Below are 25335 nucleotides of genomic sequence, written 5' to 3'. Positions count from 1 at the left end.
AAGACAAAAATGTTTTAACTAAAACTTGACTAAGATATTTTGAGTTTTCTTTTGACTAAAACTAGACTAAAATGACGAGACTTTTAGTTGACTAAGACTAAAACTAACAAGGACACTTGGCACAAGACTAAGACTAAATAAAAAATAGGTGACAAAATTAACACTATTCAAAAACAGGAAAAATGGGACCTTTAAAGGCGCTCTAAGCAAATCTGTGAGACGTCACTTTCTGTTGATGTTTGAACTGTTTTCAAACAGACGGAGAGTAGCTAACTCCTCCCCCTCCCTTCCATGCTTTCATGAACGCGCCCAACCCCCACCCCCAGATCCTTCTTGTCGTTTATTGGCTGAAACACTTTGTTATGTTTTGTGGTGCTAGGTTTGGCCACTATGTGTTTATTGGGGTTTGTGGATCCTGGGCTGTCTACAGAGATCGCGTTTTTTACAGTTTGATCAGCGGACAGGCAGCAAGCAGATAGTGAGGAGATGTTTGCTGTGTGTAACAAAAAATGTTTTATGGTCTAAAACTAAACCGACTTCATGTTACAGTGTGTGAAAAATACTGTTTATTTACACACACGAAACATGAACACGTTATATTGCGCAACGTAAACACAACCAAAGCTTCGAAAACGCAGGAAAAATTTGACTTTTAAAGCCTAGCTAATACCCAGTACTGGCAAAAACTAACCGGCTGGCCAACTAAACTGACTTCATGGTACAGTGTGTTAAAAGTACTGCGTGTTTTTTTTACACACGAAACATAAACACGTTATATTGCGCAACGTAAACACAATAAAAGCTTCGAAAACGAAGGAAAAATTTGACTTTTAAAGCCTAGCTAATACCCAGTACTGGCAAAAACTAACCGACTGGCCAACTGAACCGACTTTATGGTACAGTGTATGAAAAATATTTCGTTTTTTTACACACGAAAAATAAACACATGTTATATTGCGCAACTTAAACACAATCAACGCTTCGAAAACACAGGAAAATCGGACCTTTAAAGCCTAACTAAAACCCAGGACTGGCAAAAACTAACCGACTGGCCAACTTAACCATCTTCATGGTAGAGTGTGTGAAAATACTGCGTTTTTTACACACGAAACATGAGCACATGTTATATTGCGCAACGTAAACACAATTAAAGCTTCGAAAACACAGGAAAATGTGACCTTTACAGCCTAGCTTAAACCCAGGACTGGCAAAAACTAACCGACTGGCCAACTAAACCAACTTCATTGTACAGTGTGTGAAAAATACTGTGTTTTTACACACGAAACATAAACACATGTTATATTGCGCAACATAAACACAATCAAAGCTTCGAGAACACAGAAAAATGGGACCTTTAAAGCCTAGCTAATACCCAGAACTGGCACAAACTAACCGACTCACCAACTAAACTGACTTCAGGGTACAGTGTGTGAAAAAAAGCATTTTTTTTACACATGAAACATGAGCACATGTTATATTGCGCAAGGTAAACACAATCAAAGCTTCAAAAACAAAGGAAAACTGGCACAAACTAACCGACTGGCAAACGTAACCGACTTCATGGTACAGTGTGTGTGAAATACTGCGTTTTTTTTACACACAAAACATGAACATGTTATATTGCGCAACATAAACACAATCAAAGCTTCAAAAACACAGGAAAAATGGGACCTTTAAAGCCTAGCTAATACCCAGGACTTGCTAAAACCCAGAACTGGCACAAACTAACCGACTCACCAACTAAACTGACTTCAGGGTACAGTGTGTGAAAAGAAATAATTTTTTTACACACGAAACATGAACACATGTTATATTGCGCAAGGTAAACACAATCAAAGCTTCAAAACCACAGGAAAATGGGACCTTTAAAGCTTAGCTAAAACCCAGGACTGGCAAAAACTAACCGACTGGCCAACTAAACCGACTTTATGGTACAGTGCATGCCCCTGCTCTAATAATTTATGGCTTTTCAAATCACTATACTTTCATGTGGTCTAGGAAATTGCAGTTGTCAATGTCTGAATATCTTTTGAAGGGAACTGTGGCTAAGCAATGGATTCTGAGTGCAGTCGCAATAAAATCCATTAGCAAAGGATTCTGGGTAATCAAACCCCATGTACACAAAAGCAAAGCACTTACATTTTGATGTCTGTTGATGTAATAAAAACAGCAGTCCATCCATGCACTCCTAATCTCACAGAATCAAGGAACATTATGTGAAATAAGACCATCAAAAGTTTACGCTATTATAAAAATGAACCAAACGTAAAAGTTGTTGCAGGGGAAAGTGTAACTTGACCAGTTCAAACTTTCTTTACAGGTAAAATTAAAAGCATTTCTCTAAGGCGTAAATCGAACTGTACACACACAATAAATTCTTATCCTGTGTGATGCGTAATAAATCCTCAATAAAATGTTATTTCATATAGTGTTACTAATGTATGTAATATTTTGATGTCCACAAACATGTAGGTTATGCTCTACAGTGCGTCAAATATGGCTGTCAGTATAGAATATAAAAACATTACCAAATGCAGATAATGATTTAAAGGCGTACACTAGTACCAAGTTTATATCCGCTTTCCTGATTGTTACGATGTGCTGTTATATCAAGTGTTTGTGATGAGACGACACAAAAAGAGATTGAGAAAAGTAGTAATAAAATAAAGAGACAGGCCAAGAGGAGAAAAAACGACGACAACAGATGAAGTGAGATTGTGACGGAGGTATGAGAGGAACACCAAGTCATCCATCTGATGCAGAATTTGTCATTTCCGGTATCCAAGCGTCCTTGATGTCCTCAGATCGTTCCGATTCAGCATCGGACTGCTTTCCTATAAGACAGCAACTCCAAACGTGACCTCAACCGTTCATCACAGTGACACCTGGGAACGATTGCCATCTTGCAAGGCCTCTGTCTATTTGCCAGAGGACAAAATTCACTAGAGGGGTTCACTGCCAAATCGAACAGATGGAGAAGAGACTGAACATGGAAGTGACTTTTCAAGGGTGTGGTGGATGCCCAGTCTGCGCACGTGTGTTTTTAGAGAGTCTTTGGGGAAAAAGTCATGTTCATGTTGAGTACCCAAAGGTGTAGGTGTGTGTGAAGCGCATGCTAAGAGAGGCCTGGTATAGTGTAATCATCTACTCCAGTGATGGTGGCCTTGCAAAAGAAGCAGTCCTTGTTATTCATCAAGTGTTGATTGATACAGGCCCTGAAATCAAAGAGAAAAGCCACAGAGGATGGAAAATGAGAACGATCAGACCGTCAGGGACATCCAATCATTTGCTCTCAAGACTGCTGAGTCAAGACGACTTGCATAACATGAAAAACTTGCAAGTAGTTTTTAGCTATCTCAACTATTTATTGAAACACATTGGTATGACTGCTTAAAGGGACACTCCACTTTTTTTTGAAAATATGCTCATTTTCCAGCTCCCCTAGAGTTCCATTTGATTTTTATCATTTTGGAGTCCATTCAGCCGATCTATGGGTCTGGCGCTACCAGTTTTAGCGTAGCTTAGCATAATCCATTGAATCCGATTAGACCATTAGCATCGCGCCTAAAAAATAACCAAAGAGTTTCGATATTTTTCCTATTTAAAACTTGACTCTTCTGTAGTTACATTGTGTACTAAGACTGATGGAAAATGATTAAAAGTTGCGATTTTCTAGACAGATATGTCTAGGAACTATACTCTCATTCTGGCGTAATAATCAAGGACTTTGCTGCCGTAACATGGCTGCAGGAGGCACAATGATATTACGCAGCAGCCGAAAGTAGTCCCCTTAGTATCTTTCAATAGCAGGGGACTATTTTCAGGCACTACATAATATCATTTCGCCTTCTGCAGCCATGTTACGGCAACAAAGTCCTTGATTATTACGCCAGAATGAGAGTATAGTTCCTAGCCATATCTGCCTAGAAAATCACAACTTTTAATTTTTTATGTTGGTCTTAGTACACGATGTAACTACAGAAGAGTTACGTTTTAAATAGGAAAAATATCGAAACTCTTTGGTTATTTTTGAACGCAATGCTAATGGTCTAATCAGATTCAATGGATTGTGCTAAGCTATGCTAAAAGTGGTACCGCCAGACCCGGAGATCTGCTGAATGGATTCCAAAATCCTAATTTTGGTATAGAAGAACAAAGAAAAAATATGATTTGAGTAAATAATAAGACATTTCCATTCTTGGTCAACTTTTCCTTTAAAATGTATTAAAATATAAAACTGCAGTATCATGTAAACCCTAAACCAACACTTCAACACATTTCTTTTATAAGTATGCCATTAGATTTTAGTGGACATCTCAACACATAATGCATTAGAAGTACATGCATTATGTGTTGAGATGTCCACAAAATGATTTGTGGAGCCATCCCAATTAAGCAAAGATCATCTCCGTGAGCAGTATTTATAATAATGGCATTTAACGGCATGGTGTTAATCTCCTAAATGGAAGAATTGATGAAAAAATTGCACATTTGACAGGAGTAATTTGTAGAACTCACTTGCAGGATTTGTGAGAGCACGGCTTGAAGATGGCTGATATCGAGTGTGCATAGCAGATAGGGCAGAGATCCTCCTCACTGGTTGGCTGTGGAAGAGAAAGATTTTGATTAAATTCCATATAACAGTAAAAGAAGAAATGGTTTCATTACACTGAGATAAAGTAAGACTGACCGCCCTCCTACATGCGCAAGTTAATACAAACCATGAATTACCATGTCATCTGCTTAAAAAAGTACCAGTGTCATAACAATTCACCAAAACATGAAATTTGTAACTATCAAAACATGCTCATGAATCTGGAATAAAGGTTGAATAAAATTTGCATAACATCCATCTTATGTAGTAAGATTAGTGCATCTTAAATCATAGCAAATTGAAATGGGTGTCAAAGTAGTAGGGCAAACCGGGACACAAATGGGAGTGCTAAGTATGCATGTGTATTGTCGGGGTCTCATTGAAATGAGAGAAAAAATTTTTTTCAAACATTTTCGGTTTTTTACTCAAATAAACAACAAATTTACAGTAAAAGACTTTACTTGTATATGCGTACTTTCACCAGTGCAGATTAGCGATGTTCATTTCAGTTTATTTTCCAGATCGACAACCACAGCTTGTTAACTGAACATTAACCTTTAACTGATAAGATTTTAATTGTCATTGAGTAAAAATACAGTTGACGTTTGTCTGTGACCCGGTAAAAACATTTGATTTAATTTGAATGAGCAAACAGCAGCAACAGAGCAAAAACATAACCAGGATTCATACATTATCAAATTTTTACTCAACATTACATTATCAAACAGTACGTGATCAGCCCAGAGGATTAATATCCAAAGGGGCGAATTGTTTCCTTTTTAATCTACCACAGTGACCATTTCTAAAGCAGGACACATTTTTAAAAGTTGTGCTTTTGTGTCTTCTTTCTCTGTTTGTGCAAACTGATAGTTCATGTTTTATGGTGAGAGTACGATCACTGAAGGTCTGGTCACTAATAGGTGCGTATGCGGAGACGGACACAAATGTGTCCATCTAGCGCGCACACGGATGCAGCTTTCAAACCTTACTCAAGCACAGACACACATGCAGTACAGATGATTTCTCATACAAATGATTACTTTACCAGATCGTCAGGGCAGCAATAATTTGCATCATTTACAGGTCATTTACAAATGAAGGATAGAAAAGTGGCAAAATGTTTGTAGGCACGTGTCGACATGCACCGTGCATGAATTTTTTTAGACTACGGGTCCGTTAAATGCTTGAATCTGATTGGCTGATGAACGTTCTGAGGTGTGCTATTATTTTCTGAGAAACGCACAGCGAATGTAGTTCCAGGCAGCTCTCTTGACCGCATTAGTTCCACATCACTTCGCATAGTTAACTATAATAACGGACTAACAAAAACAACATGACAGACGATTTTCCGAGGCAATAGCAGCGCTGTTTAGAGAGCCAAGGAGATAGCCTTGTTCACACAATCTCTCTCTCTCTCTCTCTCTCTCTCTCTCTCTCTCTCTCTCTCTCTCTCTCTCTCTCTCTCTCTCTCTCTCGTTTTGGAACAAGCAAAAGATCCGTTGAATGAGACACGGAAGAAATAGTCCTACTCACAATAGCGATTTAAGTACAAAAATCGGACGAATTCCTTTTGAATATATCATGTGATTTATGTCTTGAGGTGTGGTAACCGTAGTATAAGCGGAATAATTGACTCCGGGCCGTCACCAACTCTGGCGTGCATTATTTTTCTAATAATCAAGGTTCCCACGGGTCCTTGAAATCCTTGAAAGTTTGTGAATCTGGGGGGGAAATTCAAGGCCCTGGGATGTTTTTGAAAATATACATACATAGATACAGGTCATTAAAAGAGCTTGAATCTATTTAATGCAAGAAGTTTTCTGGAAAAAATCCATATTATTTCCTGTTTAGTGTAGAATGATATCATACAATTCTAGACTTTTAAGCACACGTGCTAAACTGTTCGCTTTAAATGCTTATGTCTTCTGAATGCGAATGTTGATTCATACCAAAATGCTTTTTTGCATAGTTGTGTGCAACGATACATGAAAACATCTCTGGTTATGTACTTAACTGTTGTTTCCTGAGAAGGGAACAAGACCCTGCGTCTCCCTTGCCATACGTCTTTGGCCGTATTTTAGAAGGCGATATACTTCCTGGCTCCCTAGTCACCCTGTCTTTGTCGTTAAGCCTCACCATTGGTTGAATTTGATTTACACATTCAGACGCACTTACCTCTGGAGATGTCCCCAAAGTGTCACCGCAGTGACGCAGCGCGAGTTCCCTCGAAAGGGAACTGTAAAAATGTATCTTTAAAGGTAACACGATGTAACCATGCTCTCACTTGAAATGTGTCCCTACATTTAGTACTTGAATTTGAGGGTATTGGACCTGGAAAGTCCTTGAAAGGTCCTTTAATTTAAAGTTAACTAAGGTGTGGGAACCCTGTAGAATCCAAACAGGGATGAATTTAAAAGCCACCAAACACTTCCATGTTTTCCCTCTTTAAAGACTTAATAGTTAAATAGTTATACGAGTAAGTATATTTGCTAATCTTGAAGCAAAATCCCAGACGCTACAAGCTAAAGTTACGGACATAGAAGAAGCCGCTACTACACACTCCGATAGCATTACTCAACTTGAACAACAGGTGACTAAACTCAATGCCGAAGTTGTCAGCCTTAAACAAAAGAATGAAGATTTAGAAGGAAGATCTCGTAGAAACAATATCAGAATTACAGGCGTACGAGAGGGGTTGGAAACGACAAAACCGAGGGATTTTATTGCCAACTTGCTGAGGGACGTACTCTCGCTGGATGAAGCCCCGCTTATTGATAGAGTCCACAGGACCATCCGCCAACGTCCGAACCCCTCTGACCCACCACGCCCATTTGTAATACGTCTCCACTACTACCACGTCCTGGAAGACATTCTCCGTAAAGCTGCCGCTAAGAGAAATCTCCAGTATCATGGTAAACCCATAAGCATCTTCCCCGACTATCCTCCATCAGTGGCAAAACAAAGAGCGCAATTTAACAGAGCCAGGCAAATATTGCGCAACCTACCCGGCGTTAGATATGGCTTACTCTATCCAGCAAGACTCCTAGTGACCCATAACGGCACCCAGTCATCCTTTACAGATCCGCAGAAAGCCGAGGAGTATGCTGAACGCCTCATCACAACACCATTGGGACCAATTGGAAGTTGTTAAAAAAAACTGATAATATATTAGGTACCATTACTGACAGAGAGCCTTACAGACTATGGTAAGATAACGCGACAAGAACTGTAAGTGGAGAGATAAATATTAGATTTTTATTGTCAACATGCTACAAATCTCTACTTATGTTAATATGCTTTTCCATTGATGTAGTGCTGCTCCACAGTCGCTTAAGTTTTGCTCTGGAGGTACCCATTAAGATTAAAGTATAAGAATACATTGTTAAGTTTACAAACCTTTTACAATATATGATTATTATATAGGTTTAACCTTTTTCTTTATTATTATTATTATTATTATTATTATTATTATTATTATCTTTTTTACTCTTAAATTTACCTATAAATAATTTGTTCTATATTATACATGGCTATGACATTATAGTTAGGCTTGAGGGCCTTACCCCAAAAGGAGTAACATTCTTTGTTAGTTAGGTTACTCATATAGGGAAGTTTTGTTTTTGTCTCTTCCCGTTAACCATTTTCCTGCAGCTACATTAGGTTAGCTTAAGGTATTTAAGTTTATGTTGTTTACTTGTTTGTTGTGTATTGTGTTTATGCCCGTGAATATGCGGAATTACAATTTTTGTGCAGCAATAGAAGCAAGTCTCATTCTTTATATTTCATATAGATATTTGATCCATTATTTTATTCATATGCCAATTTCCCTTTTTATTACATATGACGAATGCATTGAACTTTAAAAAGGGACTGACATTTACAAGCTGGAATATACGAGGCGCAAACAATCCGGTGAAAAGAGGTAAAGTTTTGAATCACCTAAAGTCACTACATTCAGATATAACCTTTTTGCAAGAGACACATTTAAAAGACAACTGTCATAACAGATTGAAAGCCAAATGGGTAAAAGAGATATATCATACGTCCTTTTCCACAAAAGCAAGAGGCGCTGCTATTATAATAAAGAAAGGGATACCCTTTATTCATAATTCTACTATAGCCGATAAAGACGGTCGCTATATCATTGTCTCAGGAGAGATACACAACACAGCTTTAACTCTCGTCAATGTATATGCTCCCAATATAGATAACCCTGCATTTTTTAAGAAAATCTTCAGTTTACTTCCCAATTTATCGCAAACTATGTTAATAATAGGAGGAGATTTTAACACGCCTTTAGACCCATTTCTTGATCGGTCAGCATCTCGCAAAATTCCCAAAAATAATTCAAGTGTTCTTATAAATTCATTTCTTAAAAGTATGAACCTAATAGATCTATGGCGCTTTACCAATCCATCTGGTAGAGATTATTCCTTTTTTTCGGCAGTTCACAACTCGTATAGTAGAATTGATTATTTTTTAGTTGACGCTAAACTAGTTCCATTCACAACGAATGTGAAATATCATACTATATCAATTTCAGACCACAGCCCACTAACATTCAATTTACATTTGGAAGGTATGGACCCACCCACTATATCTTGGAGATTAAACCCTCAATTACTGACAAATAGGGAGTTTTGTGAATTTATTGAAGCTCAAATAAAACTATATTTTGAAACGAATGATACCCCAGAAGTCACATCATGTACTTTATGGGAAGCGTTTAAGGCCTATTTGAGAGGATGTGTGATTTCATATGAAGCGACCAAAAAGAAAAAAGAAACAATTAAATGTAAACATATTGAAGAACAGATACAACAATTGGATCGACAGAATGCTTTAAACCCCACTCCCGACTTGCATAGAGAAATAACTAATTTGAAATATCAATTGAACCAACTTCTCTCCAGGAAAATTACATCAGCTTTCTTATTTACTAAACAAAAATATTTTGAATTCGGAGAGAAACCTCACAAATTATTAGCTCGTCAACTTAAAAAATTTGAAGCCGACCGTGCTATTCATAGGATTGGAGATGACAGGGGGCATATATTATTTAAACCAAAGGAGATAAATACACGTTTTTTAGAGTTTTATTCTGATTTGTATACTTCAAAATGTAATTATGATCCCAACATTATGAATAAATTCCTAGACGAATGCAACCTATTAAGAATCTCACCTGAAAACTCGGAAAGGCTTAATATAGATATTCACGCCACAGAAATACAAAAAGCAGTAGCCTCTCTTAAAAGCGGAAAATCGCCTGGACCTGACGGCATACCGATTGAACTTTATAAAAAATTTAGTGATATTCTTATACCATTTCTCCATAGAATGTACAACCAAGCTCAATTAGATGGCGTCTTGCCACCAACATTAACTCAGGCTACAATTACTGTTATTCATAAAAAAGGTAAAGATGAATTAAATGTAGGCTCATATCGCCCAATTTCTCTATTAAACTTAGATTATAAAATATACGCAAAAATACTCGCCAATAGATTAACTCCCTTAATGAATACAATAATTCATAATGATCAAACTGGTTTTATATTAAATAGATCCTCAACGTCTAATTTACGCCGTCTGTTTGATATTTTATACACTGACAGGAAAACCCACAACGACCTAGCCATATTGACTCTCGACGCCGAAAAGGCGTTTGACCAGATAGAGTGGGAATATCTGTTCGAAGTACTAAAACGATTTAATTTAGGTGAGAGGTTTATAAAATGGATAAGACTTTTGTATACAAATCCAAAAGCACAAATTCATACTAATCGCAACCTATCTTCGTCATTTACTTTGTTCAGAGGAACACGACAAGGATGCCCCCTGTCAGCACTAATTTTTGCTCTTGCTATTGAACCACTTGCACAAAGTATCCGTTCAGATCCCCAAATATATGGCTATCAGACTAAGACTACTACAAATAAAATATCGCTATATGCAGACGATATTTTGTTATATGTGACCAAACCTCTCCTCTCCATACCACATATTCTTGAAAAAATTGAAATGTTTGGGAAATTTTCAGGATATCGAATAAATTGGACCAAGAGTATATTAATGCCAATTCATGATATCCCTCAAATAACGTTGGCAAGGTTTCCCTTTAAGGTTACTACTGATAAATTCACATACTTGGGTATAGAGATTACAAAGCAACTCTCTTCCCTCATGCAGTCTAACTTTTTACCTTTATTAGAAAAACTCAAAAATAAAATAAAATTTTGGAAAACCTTGCCAATATCACTACTTGGGAGGATAAACGCCATAAAGATGATCTTTTTACCACAAATATTATACCTGTTTCATAATATCCCTGTTTTTTTAACAAAATCATTCTTCAAAAAAATTGATTCAATTATAAACCCATTTTTGTGGGATTACAAAACGCCAAGAATTAATAAAAAACATCTAACCAAATCTAAAACGAATGGAGGCCTATCCCTTCCAAATTTTATGATGTATTATTGGGCGTGTGCTTTTAAAAAAATAAACTCCTTCAACATCACTTCTAATACACTCCCCACTTGGTTAATTATTGAAATGGAAGACTGTGATCCATATTTACCTACAGCCTTAATACTCTCACCAACACTACCTGACAAAGCAAAGGGCGTTCAAAACCCAATCATACATAATTTGTCTCGTATATGGAAACAAATCAAATTGCACTTTACCCACAAAACGCTACCCCTTTCTTTACCAATTGCTAAAAATCCATCCTTTACTCCTTCTAACTTAGATTTTACCTTTTCAGACTGGAGGCACTTAGGATTATGTTATATTCGCGACATGTATATTGAAAATAAATTTGCTTCTTTTGCACAACTTCAAAAAAAGTTCAAACTACATAACAATAATTTCTTTAGATACCTACAGGTTAAAGACTATATTCGAAAATTCATGCCAGGTTTTGAGACACAACCACAATCTATGCTAGACGAATGTTTTACTATATCTCCATATAAAGATAAATTTATTTCTATTATATATAATAAATTACAAACAATGTCTTCCCCTTCGTCCAACAAATATAAAGACAGTTGGGAGAAAGATATGGGTATTCATATTCCTGATGACATCTGGGAAGAATCTCTAGAATACATACACTTCTGTTCTAATAACACGAGACATTGTCTTATACAGTTTAAAACTATACATAGGCTTTATTTTTCAAAAGCAAAGATTCACAGCATTTTTCCGAACACCTCAGCAAACTGTGATAAATGTCAGTCCTTCAATGCAACACTTTTTCATGCTTTTTTTTCTTGTCCGAAAGTCACTAGTTATTGGTCTGATGTATTCAACGTACTGTCAAGAATTCTTAAGATTACATTATCATTGGACCCATTGTTGATTATCCTTGGCACATCACAGGTATTTAGAAAATTGACTCCAACTCAACAACGGTTCATTTCCTATTCTCTTATTATTGCAAAAAAGTTACTTTTGATGTCATGGAAAGGACCAGCGATACCCACTGATAAAATGTGGCTTCGAGACTTGTCCAATACTTTACATTTAGAAAGAATCAGATATCTGTTGAAGGATAATCTCTCAGGCTTCTATAGTATTTGGCAACCCTTCATAGATTTTTTACAATCAATATCTGTATAATTTCTTTCATTTATTTTGTATAAATTTTCATTGCACTTTATATTACAAAACTGTTTTTATCTTCCGCGTGTTTTGTCTTGTCGTTTATATCTCTATTTTTTTTTTTTTTTTTTTTTTTTTTTTTTTACCTGTCGGTTTTGTTTCTGTTTATTTATATATAAAAAAATACCTGAGCTTTTCTCATATTGTTGATTGAAAATTGTATATCTTGTATATGCTCAATAAAAAAAAAAAAAAAAAAAAAAAAAAAAAGTATGGTGGCACAAAATAAGAGGATAAAAATGAGAAAAACAACACATTTGATAAAAAAAATTCCTCTCCGGATTCACTTTCAATAGGCAGAATTCCAAAAGCAGTCACATGACACCGAGGGAGGCCTGAACGTTTTTAAGTCACACGAGACTCCTGTAATCGCAAGCCTTTCATTCACAGGCTTTCCTCAGATGGCAGTAAAGATGAGATGGCTGCAAGTGTTAATTGAGTTCTCTGTACTGATTTCATTAAAATTTCATCCTCACCAGCCAGCATTAGGTCACACTTTCAGCCCAGTCCTCTACACACTACTAGTGCTTTTCCATTGCATAGTACCCCATGGGTCAGGTCGCGTCAGCTCACTTCACTTTGGCTCGGTTAGCTTTTCCATCGAGTTTAGTAACACTTCAGAGTGGGAGGGATTATATTTTTGCACTAACATCATACAAGTGAGAGCCTCTTTGGAATGCTATACATTCCCATACATTCATTTATTTCTCAGTCCGCCACAAAAGAAAAATTGACCATCAGAAAAAAAAAATTTCACACATGCCATACTTGCGCAGTTTCGCGTCGTGAATGTGCCACCACAAACTGCAAGTCTGGAAAACAATGGTATGGCGTTCCTGATTTTCAACATGTGGATGTTTTTCATCGCTAAAAGGGAGTTTAGGAACTTACAAAGCACAGATGACAACAGGTTTGCTCGAGACAGCGCAAGGTAAAGCTAATCATAAAGCTCATCATGATTCTCTCAGACCAATCAGTGATCTACAGTGTTTTCACGTCACGTTTTAGTATCAGCTCAGCTTGCTTGGAACCCCAACCGAGGTGGTACTAAAAACCCCCAGGGGAAAAGACCCCAAAAGTGGTCCTGGGCACGCTTTCATCACTAGGATGCGTTTGTTAGATATTTGGCTAGAGTATAACTCAAAATGCATAGAAGGCCATCACATAGGATGAGTTATTGGCATCCTTTAAATCTCAATTGTATAACTGTCAACCCCTGCCAAACTGATTGAAAACACAGTGCGGTGGAAAGCAGAGCTTTGCACTGGCGTAAGTGATTTTTGAGAGCAGGTCATTGATCTAACCTCAGCTACGCAGTTAGCAGGGCTATCTGGTTTTTATCAGTTTTGCATGCATGCATGCATGACGTGAACGGAGCCCCTTGCATTTGTATCTGGTCGTCCCCAACGTCCTTATTCTCAAAATGGAACTTTGTTCCAGCACTAACGATTGGGTTTCTGTTTGGCCTCTGCGCTGAAATGAAGGAAATCGAAGCCTTTTTTTAAATCCCATTTGCTGCCTCCCAAGTCCTCAACTTATTACCTTTCAGATCCTGTGTCTGAGTAATAGGAAGATATCCACTATCTCAAGGTAATTTCCAGAAGCGGCCCGTGACCTTGACTGTTCAGGTTTACTTCGGTTCACGGTGGCCTGACAAGAACGTTCGGCTCTTCATTCATTTCATTATTCAGCAGAATTAGAATCCCGGTCCGTCAGCACAAACTTACTAAGAAATCAGTCAATGTCAAGCATGTGATTGTGCGAGTAAGGCGTGTGTCAGCATGTTAGTGGAAGTTAGTGCTGGTTATGTCAACAATGTGATGTATATTTACCTCCGCAACGTGATGTATGACAAAGAAACAGAAATGAAATATAGGCCTTGATTGTTTCTTGGGAAATAGGGGGCTGTTTACACTTGGTATTAAGATGTGTTTTCATCGATTGGCTCACAAGTGGACGAGAGAGACACATCACGTTTACACATGGTATTTAGATCAGTCACTTTTGTCCACTTTCGACCGCTTCTGTCCTGAATACTGTAAGGGGGTGGCCTGTGAGACGGTGGGCGAGTCTCTCTGCTGTCATTCAAACGCGAGTAATTATGAGTTTATATGGATGCAAACTAATATTATGTCGGAGTCCACTGCTTGTTTAGCAAGTAAACATGCTGCACAGTGTTTTGTACATGTATATGTAAGAGCTTTCTCTGAATTTTCAGCGCAATTGATGAAATAACATCGCGTAACTTTCTCACGCTTTCAAAACGAAACTACGGAGATCAGCCACTTTAGTTTTATCAATGAAAGGCTAAAAATAGCGGTTTACTGTGTGTTCACACCAGAAGCCAGAAAAGACGCAAAACTTGTGTTAAGTACCAAAGATTAGATAAATGGGCGGAGGGAAGGCGGTCGCGTGTGGCTGTTCGGACACATTCAACCACATGTGCGTTTACACTACAAAAGCAATCCGATCGAAAGGGGTTTCGACAACCTCTGAATGTGGTCGAAAGTGGACGAGCTCGAAAATTTTTGAACACTGTTTACACCTGGCATTAACGTTGTCCACTTGTGATCCGATCGATGAAAACGCATGGTAATGCCAAGTGTAAACAGCCTCTAGGATGCAGTATAACCAAACCTGAATGCAGTTGGCATCCAATGGTTAAAACCCATTACATTTTAATAAAGGATTAAAAGGAAAGTTGTTTTTTTTCTATGCAAAGCACGCTTTCCTACTGTATGTACAGTAAGACCAGGAATGGACGTAAAGAAAATATAAGCTACTTTAATTGGATTTTAAGTACTTTAACTATGCATCTTATAACCTATATACTTCAGACTTGGACATAATATTAGAACATCCAAACAAACTTAATGTCCCATATGAATTTATTACAACCCCAAAACATGCTTCTTGCATGGTATAAATTCTCCAAGGTTTTCTTGGCCGGTACAACTGCCCCAGGGAAGGTGGACTGAGAGGATGTTTAAGTGCCAATCGAGTCCAGCAACGAAACTTCTTCTTTAAAGGTTGACAGGCTGCCAGTCCAGGTAAACACTTAATCTATCATAAGATGCTATTTGAAGCCTTATAGATTGCAGGCAAATTTTTAGTCAAGGTTCTTGTTGAGGCAGACTAAGCACAAGGACAATGTGTCATATATCTGATTGTAATTATACAGTACAGAAAAAAAATCATATTTTCCAAACCTTTGTTTTTAAAGAAAATTGTAATTTAATGTCTCAAAGTTTTGATAGTACTGCAGGATCACCTGTTTGTCCAAAAAAGTTCATTTTGGCTAGGTACTATACTCTCATTCCGGCGTAATAATCAAGGACTTTGCTGATGTAACATGGCTGCAGCAGGCGTAGTGATATTACGCACTGGCCGAAAATAGTCCCCTTGGTAATTTCAATAGCAGGGGACTATTTTCATTCGCTGCGTAATATAATTGCGCCTCCTGCAGCCATGTAACAGCAGCACAGTCGATGATTATTACGCCAGAATGAGAGTATAGTGCCAAATCTGCCTAGAAAAATTGCAACTTTTAATTTTCGTACACGATGTAACTACAGAAGAGTCAGGTTTTAAACAGGTTATTTTTTTGTGCGATGCTAATGCTCTAATCAGATTCAATGGATTATGCTAAGCTATGCTAAAAGCGGTACCGCCAGACCCGGAGATCGTCTGAATGGATTCCAAAATGGTAAAAATCAAATGTTTAACTCTATGGGAGTTGGAAAATGAGCAAATTTTCAAAAAAAGTGGAGTGTCCCTTTAACGCAAGCTTTTTTATTCTGCTATAATATATAACACTATAAACAATAATATATGCAATTTTATATACAAACTATACTTCTAATTTGACATGCACATTATCTGGTTCATGTTGGTCCAGTTTAATTCAGAGGACTCATTGGTTTGATGTACAGTATTCATTTTCAGGCTAAGCCTTAAAAAGTAATTATTTTAGATGCAATTTTGTAATATTTACAGATTAAATTATATCATTCCACAGATTTTTCCACAAAAAAAAATCACAGAAAAACAAAAAAGTCAGCAGATTCTGTCTGGCCCTGCCCATGACCTAGCAATAATGCTATAATGGTTCAGGTGATTGGCTTGAAAAGTTTTTGGAACTGAATGCCCATGAAGCAAAGATCACACCCAGGTTAAGTACCTTTAAAGTACTTCAAAAGATAAATGAAGATGCTAATGGAGCTTTCTCTTGGTAAACCTCCTCTTTCTCCATACATTGCAGACACTGAGAGACTTTAAAGAATCTTTCATTCTTTGCCATGTTGTTTGGTGTAACTTGTGGCAAACATTGCATTGTTTCGAGATGCTATATTCTAATCATCATGTCAAAAAAATGTCCCTTTAGATTGTGTCTGCCCACAGAGCTCTACAGTGAAATGGAATTTAGAGTTATGAGGCACAGAAGTGAGCTGGCTCCATCCATTTAATGCCCTAGGTCATATATTCATCTTTAGTCAGAGCAAATGTGCTGAAGAGGCACAAAATACTGTACAGTACCACACAGCTCTCTCTGAATGACTGCCTACGGTATGCTGCTTTAAGGCCTTACATGGCAAAACCTGCTGGTAACCATGGGGGTCCCCGCAAAGTGTTTTCTTCATTTTTGTCAGGTTTTCTCAAAAGATAACAAAACATTCTTGATTCGTTCATAAAACCATATACGCTCACCTAAAGGATTACTAGGAACACCTGTTCAATTTCTAATTAATTCAATTATCTAATCAACCAATCACATGGCAGTTACTTCAATGCATTTAGTGGTGTGGTCCTGGTCTCCTGAACTCCAAACTGAATGTCAGAATGGGAAAGAAAGGTGATTTAAGCAATTTTGAGTGTGGCATGGTTGTTGGTGCCAGACGAGCCGGTCTGAATATTTCACAATCTGCTCAGTTACTGGGATTTTCACGCACCACCATTTCTAGGGTTTACAAAGAATGGTGTGAAAAACATCCAGTATGCGGCAGTCCTGTGGGCGAAAATGCCTTGTTGATGCTAAAGGTCAGAGGAGAATAGGCCGACTGATTCAAGCTGATAGAAGAGCAACTTTGACTGAAATAACCACTCGTTACAACCGAGGTATGCAGCAAAGCATTTGTGAAGCCACAACACGCACAACCTTGAGGCGGATGGGCTACAACAGCAGAAAACCCCACCGGGTACCACTCATCTCCACTACAAAAAGAAAAAAGGCTAGAATTTGCTAGAATCACCAAAATTGGACAGTTGAAGACTGGAAAAATGTTGCCTGGTCTGATGAGTCTCGATTTCTTTTGAGGGATTTCATTGAAATGGGGCGTTCCCAACTGAGTCCCAGGTGGTTAGTAAAACTTATAGCGTGTGTTATGTGAGCTTTAAAGGAACACTTCACTTTTTTCAGAGTTAAAAATTTGAGTTTTACAGTTTTGCAATCCATTCAGCCGATTTTTGGGTCTGGCGCTACCAGTTTTAGGATAGCTTTGCATAATCCATTTAATCTGATTAGACCATTTAGCATAGCGCTCAAAAAAGAGTTTCAATATTTGATGATGCAATGATGTTACGCAGTGCCCGAAAAAAGTCCCCTGCTATTAAAAGATACTAAGGGGACTATTTTCGGTTGCTGCGTAATATCATTGCTCCTGCTGCAGCCATGTTACAGCAGCAAAGTCCTTGATTATTACACCAGAATGAGAGTTTAGTTCCTAGCCATATCTGCCTAGAAAATCGCAACTTTTAATTTTCCGTCAGTCCAAGTACACGATGTAACTACATAAGAGTCAAGTTTAAAATAGAAAAAATATTGAAACTCTTTGGTTATTTTTTAGTGCTAAATGGTCTAATCAGATTTAATGGATTGTGCTAAGCTATGCTAAAAGTGTTTAAATAAAACCAAGCCATAGTAAACTGACAAACAACAGTTTTCTGAATATGCAAAGGAAGTAAAAATCTTAATCACCGCTTCAGTTGAAATGCTCTCTGAACCTAACCGTTTCCATTACATTAGGACAAAGCAAAACTGTGCTGTTTCGTTCCAACTAATCGTACTGTAGATGCGGAAACAAGACTGCATCAGCAATATTTATATTTCGCATCTCAGCACTAAGTTAGTGGTTGCAGCATTTCTAGCCACCCAATGGTCTGACTGCAGGGGTCCCACGGTGGGAGAGAATGCAGGCAAGCGTGTCGTCCGAAACTGCTGACAACTGACCTTTACTGTGATGGGCCTCTATTGATGTGATGGGGTTATATTTAAGGAATTACTGGAAAGTGGCTGAATCCGAGAGAGAGAGACAGAGAGGGAGAGAGAGACTATAGGTATTTATAGGTATTTGTTTTAGTAAAATTATAATTTTTGTTTCATTCTGACAACTTTTCTGCCAAACTCTGAATGAAAATTATTATTTGTTTTTTTTTTTTACAATTTTTCAATCTTGAATAATGCAAAAAAAGTTTGAATTAATTTCTCAACAACAAAATACTAATGTTTTTCCATGATTTTTTAGGAGACCTTGACATTTTTGGGACTTTAACATTTGCTGTTGGGTGAATTTTTAACTCCCGAGGTTTCCTTTTGTTAAAATTCAACAGACACTGGACTTAAATGGTCACATACATCTAGAAATGATGATTAAGGTCATTACTGGAGTAGTCTCTTCATTATTTCCGTGGCTGTATATTACTAGAGACTGACCAACCAAAAACCGCATTGAAGTTTCTAAACATAAGAAAACGTACATAATCTATATAAAACCACAGATTTATCCATAAAAATTAATAGGAAATCGGAATTCACACCACACGGGCTCATTTTAACCCTGAGACAAACAGAATGGTAATTCACATTCATGTATAGTTTTGTTTACAGGTGCTTTATATCATCACCTCTCATTATATTTCGGGATAATGGTGTCTTTAATATTTAGGGTTGTAATAGAGATGATAAATGAAAATGATGAGACATTTCCAGACAAAAACAACTGAATTATTCATATCCAAACAGACTCTTTCTTCATATCATGAGATACAGAAACCGGTTTAAGTGAGGACAGGAGTAAAACAAAACATCTTTTTGGGCTAGACACAACACTGTTTTTCAATCAACAGGCCTTTAAAAATAGATTTGAAGTGTCGACAGAGATATTTGATGATGAATAGTTTTAACTGATATAATATTGAGAAATTACTTTTTTGAGAATATACTGATAAATGTCCATTTTCCCCCCATTAGTAAATAGTTTGGCCTTTCTAATATTTGTTAATTTATTCTTACAACAAGAAAAATGGTCCTTACGGTAGCTGTCACTGGGGCGGTACCCTTTCGAAAAATACACCCAAAGAGTTCATATTAATACCTCAAAGGTTTATATGTGTACCAAATGCATACATACTGTATCTGTACCTAAATGGTACATATTAGGGACTATTTTCAACCATTCTTTGAACAGTGTAGGCTAGAGGTCTTCAAGGGTGCACTTAGATCCGAAAACCCAAGGTCTGACCAGAGAGGGTTCAGGTCTAAAAGTTTCACGTGTGCCTCGGACATGGGTCGGGTATAATATTATATTATACATTGGGTCTCAGGTAATTTGCCGAACGACCCGAGAAAACCTGAACTTTGCATGTGTGCATCGAGTCTTTTTCTTATACCAGACCTGTTCTTTGAATGTACATTCGGGTGATTCTTGCGAAATTATACTAATGAGGTGTCATGAAACATTTTGATTAAAAAAGTAAATGTAAAGTAAGAGTATGAAAATAAGAAGCATACAGTTACAAACATCCCTTCATGTACTATTTTGCACATGATTTCAAATGACATCATACACTCTTAAAACGAATGTGTTAAATTAACACATCTTGTGTCTAGTTAAGGACAACACACCTAGTGTGTTGTCCTTAATTTAACACATCTCTGTGTTATTTTTAGAACAACACACTTTGTGTTGTTTTAACACATCTTGTGTTGTCCCTTTTATTTATATGAACTCTAAATCAGCACGAAATAACACATAATGTGTTAAAAACAACACATAATGTGTTAAATAGTTTAACACAAAGCAATGTGTTAAAATTAACACATCCATGGTGTGTTAATTTTAACACATTGCTTTGTGTTAAACTATTTAACACATTATGTGTTAATTTTAACACATTATGTGTCATTTCGTGCTGATTTAGAGTTCATATAAATAAAAGGGACAACACAAGATGTGTTAAAACAACACAAAGTGTGTTGTTCTAAAAATAACACAGAGATGTGTTAAATTAAGGACAACACACTAGGTGTGTTGTCCTTAACTAGACACAAGATGTGTTAATTTAACACATTCGTTTTAAGAGTGTACAAACCAATTTTGTTGTTTTTTCCACATTTAAGGGGAAAATTTTCGTGTCCATGACTGCATTTGGGTTCTTTGACATGGAAATATTTATAATAAAAAAAATAAAAAATTAAAGGCTTCAGTGCATGTTATCCTATAAACATTTACAGTAAAGAAACATGTGGTATTTGGTGATCATTGGTAAATTTAGAGACAATAAAAAGGAATATAAATGTGTCCAAGACCAATTTTCTCATCATTGTTTAAGCCCTCAAGGAACTAGAATAAAAAAAAAACATTGTTGGAAGGGACATAATTGACTGTGACACACAAGATGGCTACCAGGTAAGCAGTTCTTATTTTTTCTCTCCAAATAAAAGTTAAAATTTTGTTCATAGTACCTAGACAACTTTTTAGTTCTCATTACCGAAACATGAGTTTGTAAATGCAGATATTTAATGTAATATCATGTTGCGGTAATGCTATTTTTGGTAATGACAAATTAAAAAATTTAAATAATTCTATAGGAAATATTTTTTAATCCTCTAAAAATAATGGTTATAGTAAGTTCAGACCTTAATTTTATATGTGCAAAAAATTGGCTTCAAGTGCTTTTTAAAAATTCTGATGCTGACACCTTCTAAATCTGGATTTCGTGAGAATCACTCATTCAGGTCCAGTCGGGCACAAAAAAAATGCAACTGGGTCAGACTCGGGTCATTTTTGTCTCAGGTTGAGGCTTTCTTTAAAAAAAATTTTTATGCATGTCGAATTTGGGTAAAACGTGATTCGGGTCATTTCGGGTCGGGTGCATTTCTTTGGACCCCGAGTAGGCAACCTTTAACTTCAAAGGTTCTTTAAGGGAACCAAACTTGGTTCTTCTATAGCATCCCTGCAAAGACCTGTTCAGCTTTCAAAAATATATCCCACTCTTCAAGACTCTTGAATCAATCAGATGTCAATCCTTTAAGGTGACTGGAAGATTGAAGGGTAGGCAGCACTTTTGATGTGGGAGTGAAAATTACAGCTCATGTCAAAGCTAAAGTGCCTTAAAAAATAGGTAATTGCTCTGAGCTTTCCAGAATAATATTACATGAAGGTGCTGTCAACTAAACTCTATCCTGAGTTATCAGACCTACTATTTATCCTGAAGTGAAAATGATTGTTTCTCGCTGGAATTTCCAAGCTAAAATCCCTTGAACATTCAGGAATGGATTATACCGACTGTGAACACAACTGAATGAGATTCGTCACAAGTGTGTTAAAGTGGATTTCCCAGCGCCCGACTGTGAGCCAGCAGCAATAATTTTAGAAAATTATAATATTCTGCTCAAACTCTGCTGCTCGGTTAGCCGGTGACGGGGAGCTATTTTCAAACTGAAGTTTTCTCAAAGGTACTCTATGCTACAGGCTCAATGTAACTAAATAACACTTCATAATGCATAATGAACTACAACAAACAAACAATGAACAACTGTATTTGTCCTAACATTAACATAAATAAAGAGGAATAAATTCTGTAAAACTAAATTTGGTTGCATGTTGTGTTTGGTTTTGAGATGTTAGGTGTATTTAATAATTTGGCATCATAGCATGTATTAACTGAGCACATCTGGTGAATAGAGATGCCCTCAATGAATTTGTCATTAATTATAGTTATGCTTTTAAATCATGCTTTCTTACATTTCTCCAACCACGGGATCAACATTACCAGTTTTGTGTGTCCTGACATTTAAAATAAAATGTTTCTAAACTAGAACCCACTGCTGTTCATTGCGTGTCGCCACCCCTGCTTAAAGGAACACACCATCTTTTTGGGACTTTAGCTTATTCACCGTATCACTCACAGCTAACCTAGCTTAGCACAAAGACTGGAAGTAAATGGCTCCAGCTAGCATACTGCTCCCAATAAGTGACAAATAACTCATTCATTTTCCTATTTATATGTTGTGGTTTGTATAGTCACAGCGTGTACAAATAACAAGGTCATATGAGACACAGCCATCTTTTAACCGTATACATACTGGGAACTATATTAGAAGGCGAAGCACTGCTACTCGTGACTACACAAATCACAACATATAAATAGGAAAATGTTGGTGTTATTTTGTCACTTATTAGGAGCAGTGTGCTAGCTGGAGCCATTTACTTCCAGTTTTTGTGCTAAGCTAGCTAGTGGTGGGTGTGTCAGAGAGAGTTTCGACATGCACAGAGATGAAAAGGGGTATGTATAGACTTCTCTAACCCCGGGAGGATACGGTGAATAAGCTAAAATCCCCAAAATCCGACGTGTTCCTTTAAAGCCTGGGATACACTGCACGATTATTGGCTGTGTGATCGTGGCTCTTCATCGGTGGTCCTATGTCGTAAAGTGAGAGAGGTTCAAAGACGGCCGTTTTCCCGGTCTTGCTTCTAAAGATAACCTACGATAGTTTTCTGACAGTGTCAGAAATTCAACATGATCACCGCACAGTTTGTGTGCTGTTACGACCTGCGTACTGGTTTTTGTTTACCACGAGGCGCATGCTGGTGACGTTGCGCTAACGTGTGACGCAGCCGCCGAAGCTTCTGTGTCATCATCAGGCCCGGGGTGGGTAATCGGGAGAACCGGGAGAATTCCCGGTGGGCCGCTTCACTTTTGGGCCGGTCGAGTTTTTTTTTTTTTTTACATTTGTCACGTTAGTGAGTTTATCTTCTCTTAAATGACACTTCGCGCGTTTCGCATTGACACAGAGCGCTCAGCCTCTGCATGGGTTGTACCATGTAAGGGAGTTTTCCCCTCCCATAGAGTTGGTTCGGTCCATAGCACGTCCAAGAAAACTTTTCTCCGGTAGGCTGGGCCGGCCCTACCGTAACATTACGCGTCTGAGAGGAGGAGGGCGTAAAAAACAGGTTGAAGAAAAAATCCATTGGAGGAGGATGCTGCCAAATGTGCCAAACTTACAGATTTATTTTCAAGAGGACAAACAAAAGTGACAACAGGTAACTTAAAGAGAAATAAGCCTAGTAATGATTAGCATTAGCAAAGTAATTATTCAGCTAATACCGTTGTCAAACTATTTACAAGCCAAACATTTTTTTTTGTTAAAATATTACTTTTGTGTATACATGGCGATTCATAGACTTTGCAAATATTATGCAAGCAGCTTCTGAGCAGCATATAAACCAGTCCCCCGCTGAAAACGAGGAGGCCATGAATAAACAATATGAATTAAAGTTATTTAACCCTCAGGTTATGTTCAGAACCCTATAACACCTTTTGTTTTCCCAGTCAAAAATGACCAGCCTAAAAAAGCTTATAAATCACTTGTTATGCCATTTACCCAATATTGTATTCAATATTTTTGTCAAATTGTTTTCTTTTTTAATTAGGACTTTTATATTTCTATTTGCATTAATCGTCGGCCTCATAGCATTAGCAATGCTAATAATTTATCAACCTTTCCTTATGGAATACACTCTAAAAAGGGCTGGGTTATTTATATATTTTATATATTGGACAGAACACGCTGCTGGGTTAAAATTGACCCAGGGCTGGGTTGTTTTAACCCAAATGTTGGGTTATTATAATCCATGGTTGCATAACAACAACCCAACATTGGGTAATTTTTAACCCAGCATGTGTTCTGTCCAATATTTACCCATTATGGGTAAAAAGTAACCAAGCCTTTTTTTAGACTGTAGAGGAATATTTTTGTTAACTTCTTATCTTAAGTGAAATATTATTTAACTTTTACCTTATTTGTTGAACCATGATATTAATAAAAACTATAGTAAGAGCTGAACTGTTGGTTTATTTATCCAATTTGAAAAAAGTGCTAATTTGGAATAACACTATGGAAAAAGTGGGCCGGTCTTGGGCCTGAAACTCCCGGGCTGAAAAGTGGCCCCACTCCGGCCCTGGTCATCATCGTACAGTCTACATGTCTGTCGTACCCGAGTTTAAACAATTCATGTCGCACAGTGATTCATGGCAGTTTCATACACCGTACGCTGGGCAACGTGTAAAGAAACGTGTGATGCATGCGCATTGCGACAAAATGCCATGCATCTCCTGGGCTGTATACTACATTCTCCTGGAATGCACTGTACGCGAACCCTCACGTACACATAAAAATTAACTATAAGGCAGCCTTTAACCTACACTAATACATTCACATTAACTCTTTCCCCCCTACTGTCGAGTTATCCACTATGGAGGACCACAAGAGTCATGCAAAATGTAATAAAGAACTTCAATTTTTAATAACTACCTGGACAATAAAAATAGCAATTAATAGATTTGTTTAAAAATTCATTAATTAATCTATAAATAAATAGACAAAGTTACAAAAAAAATCATTATGTAACATTTTATTAGGCAATAAAAAATGAGATTATAAAAATAACATAGAAATGAAATATTAATCCATTAATAAATAATTAAAATTAATATAACAATTTATAAAAACAACATAAAATACTCAATAAGTTCATCATTTTAAATTGCATTTATAAATTCTTAATTAAATAATGGAATTTCAAATTGTATTTCAAAAAGCGATTTAAAAAGAGAAATAAATAACTGGATTTATAAATTGAACTACAAATACAGGTTTAAATTAGGCATTTAAAAGGGCATTTCCGTTTGACTTTTCTGTTTTCATTTCCCCGTTGGTTCTCCTTATTCTTTTCGCTATTGGATTTGCTTTTCGTTTTAGCCTCTCTATTTAGCTTTTCCGTGACTCT

The 25335-nt window shown here is 37.0% G+C and overlaps 1 protein-coding gene across 2 annotated transcripts in view; it reads right to left on the bottom strand.

The window, feature by feature from the left end:
- Nucleotides 1-2272: 2272 nt before the first annotated feature.
- Nucleotides 2273-25335, bottom strand: part of rnf123 (ring finger protein 123) — a 197045-nt gene continuing 173982 nt past the window's right edge. For both annotated transcript variants that reach the window (XM_065259459.1, XM_065259460.2), the window contains 2 exons: nucleotides 4519-4604; nucleotides 2273-3215 (listed from right to left, as the gene is read on the bottom strand). In XM_065259459.1, the coding sequence (XP_065115531.1) occupies nucleotides 3116-3215; nucleotides 4519-4604 (186 nt within the window). In that variant the 3' untranslated portion in view covers nucleotides 2273-3115. The remainder of the gene's footprint in view (nucleotides 3216-4518; nucleotides 4605-25335) is intronic.

Source organism: Paramisgurnus dabryanus, chromosome 24, assembly GCF_030506205.2.
Source record: "Paramisgurnus dabryanus chromosome 24, PD_genome_1.1, whole genome shotgun sequence".
NCBI lineage: Eukaryota > Metazoa > Chordata > Actinopteri > Cypriniformes > Cobitidae > Paramisgurnus > Paramisgurnus dabryanus.
Note: the sequence above shows the minus strand (reverse complement) of the source record. Positions and strands in the feature narration are given on the sequence as shown.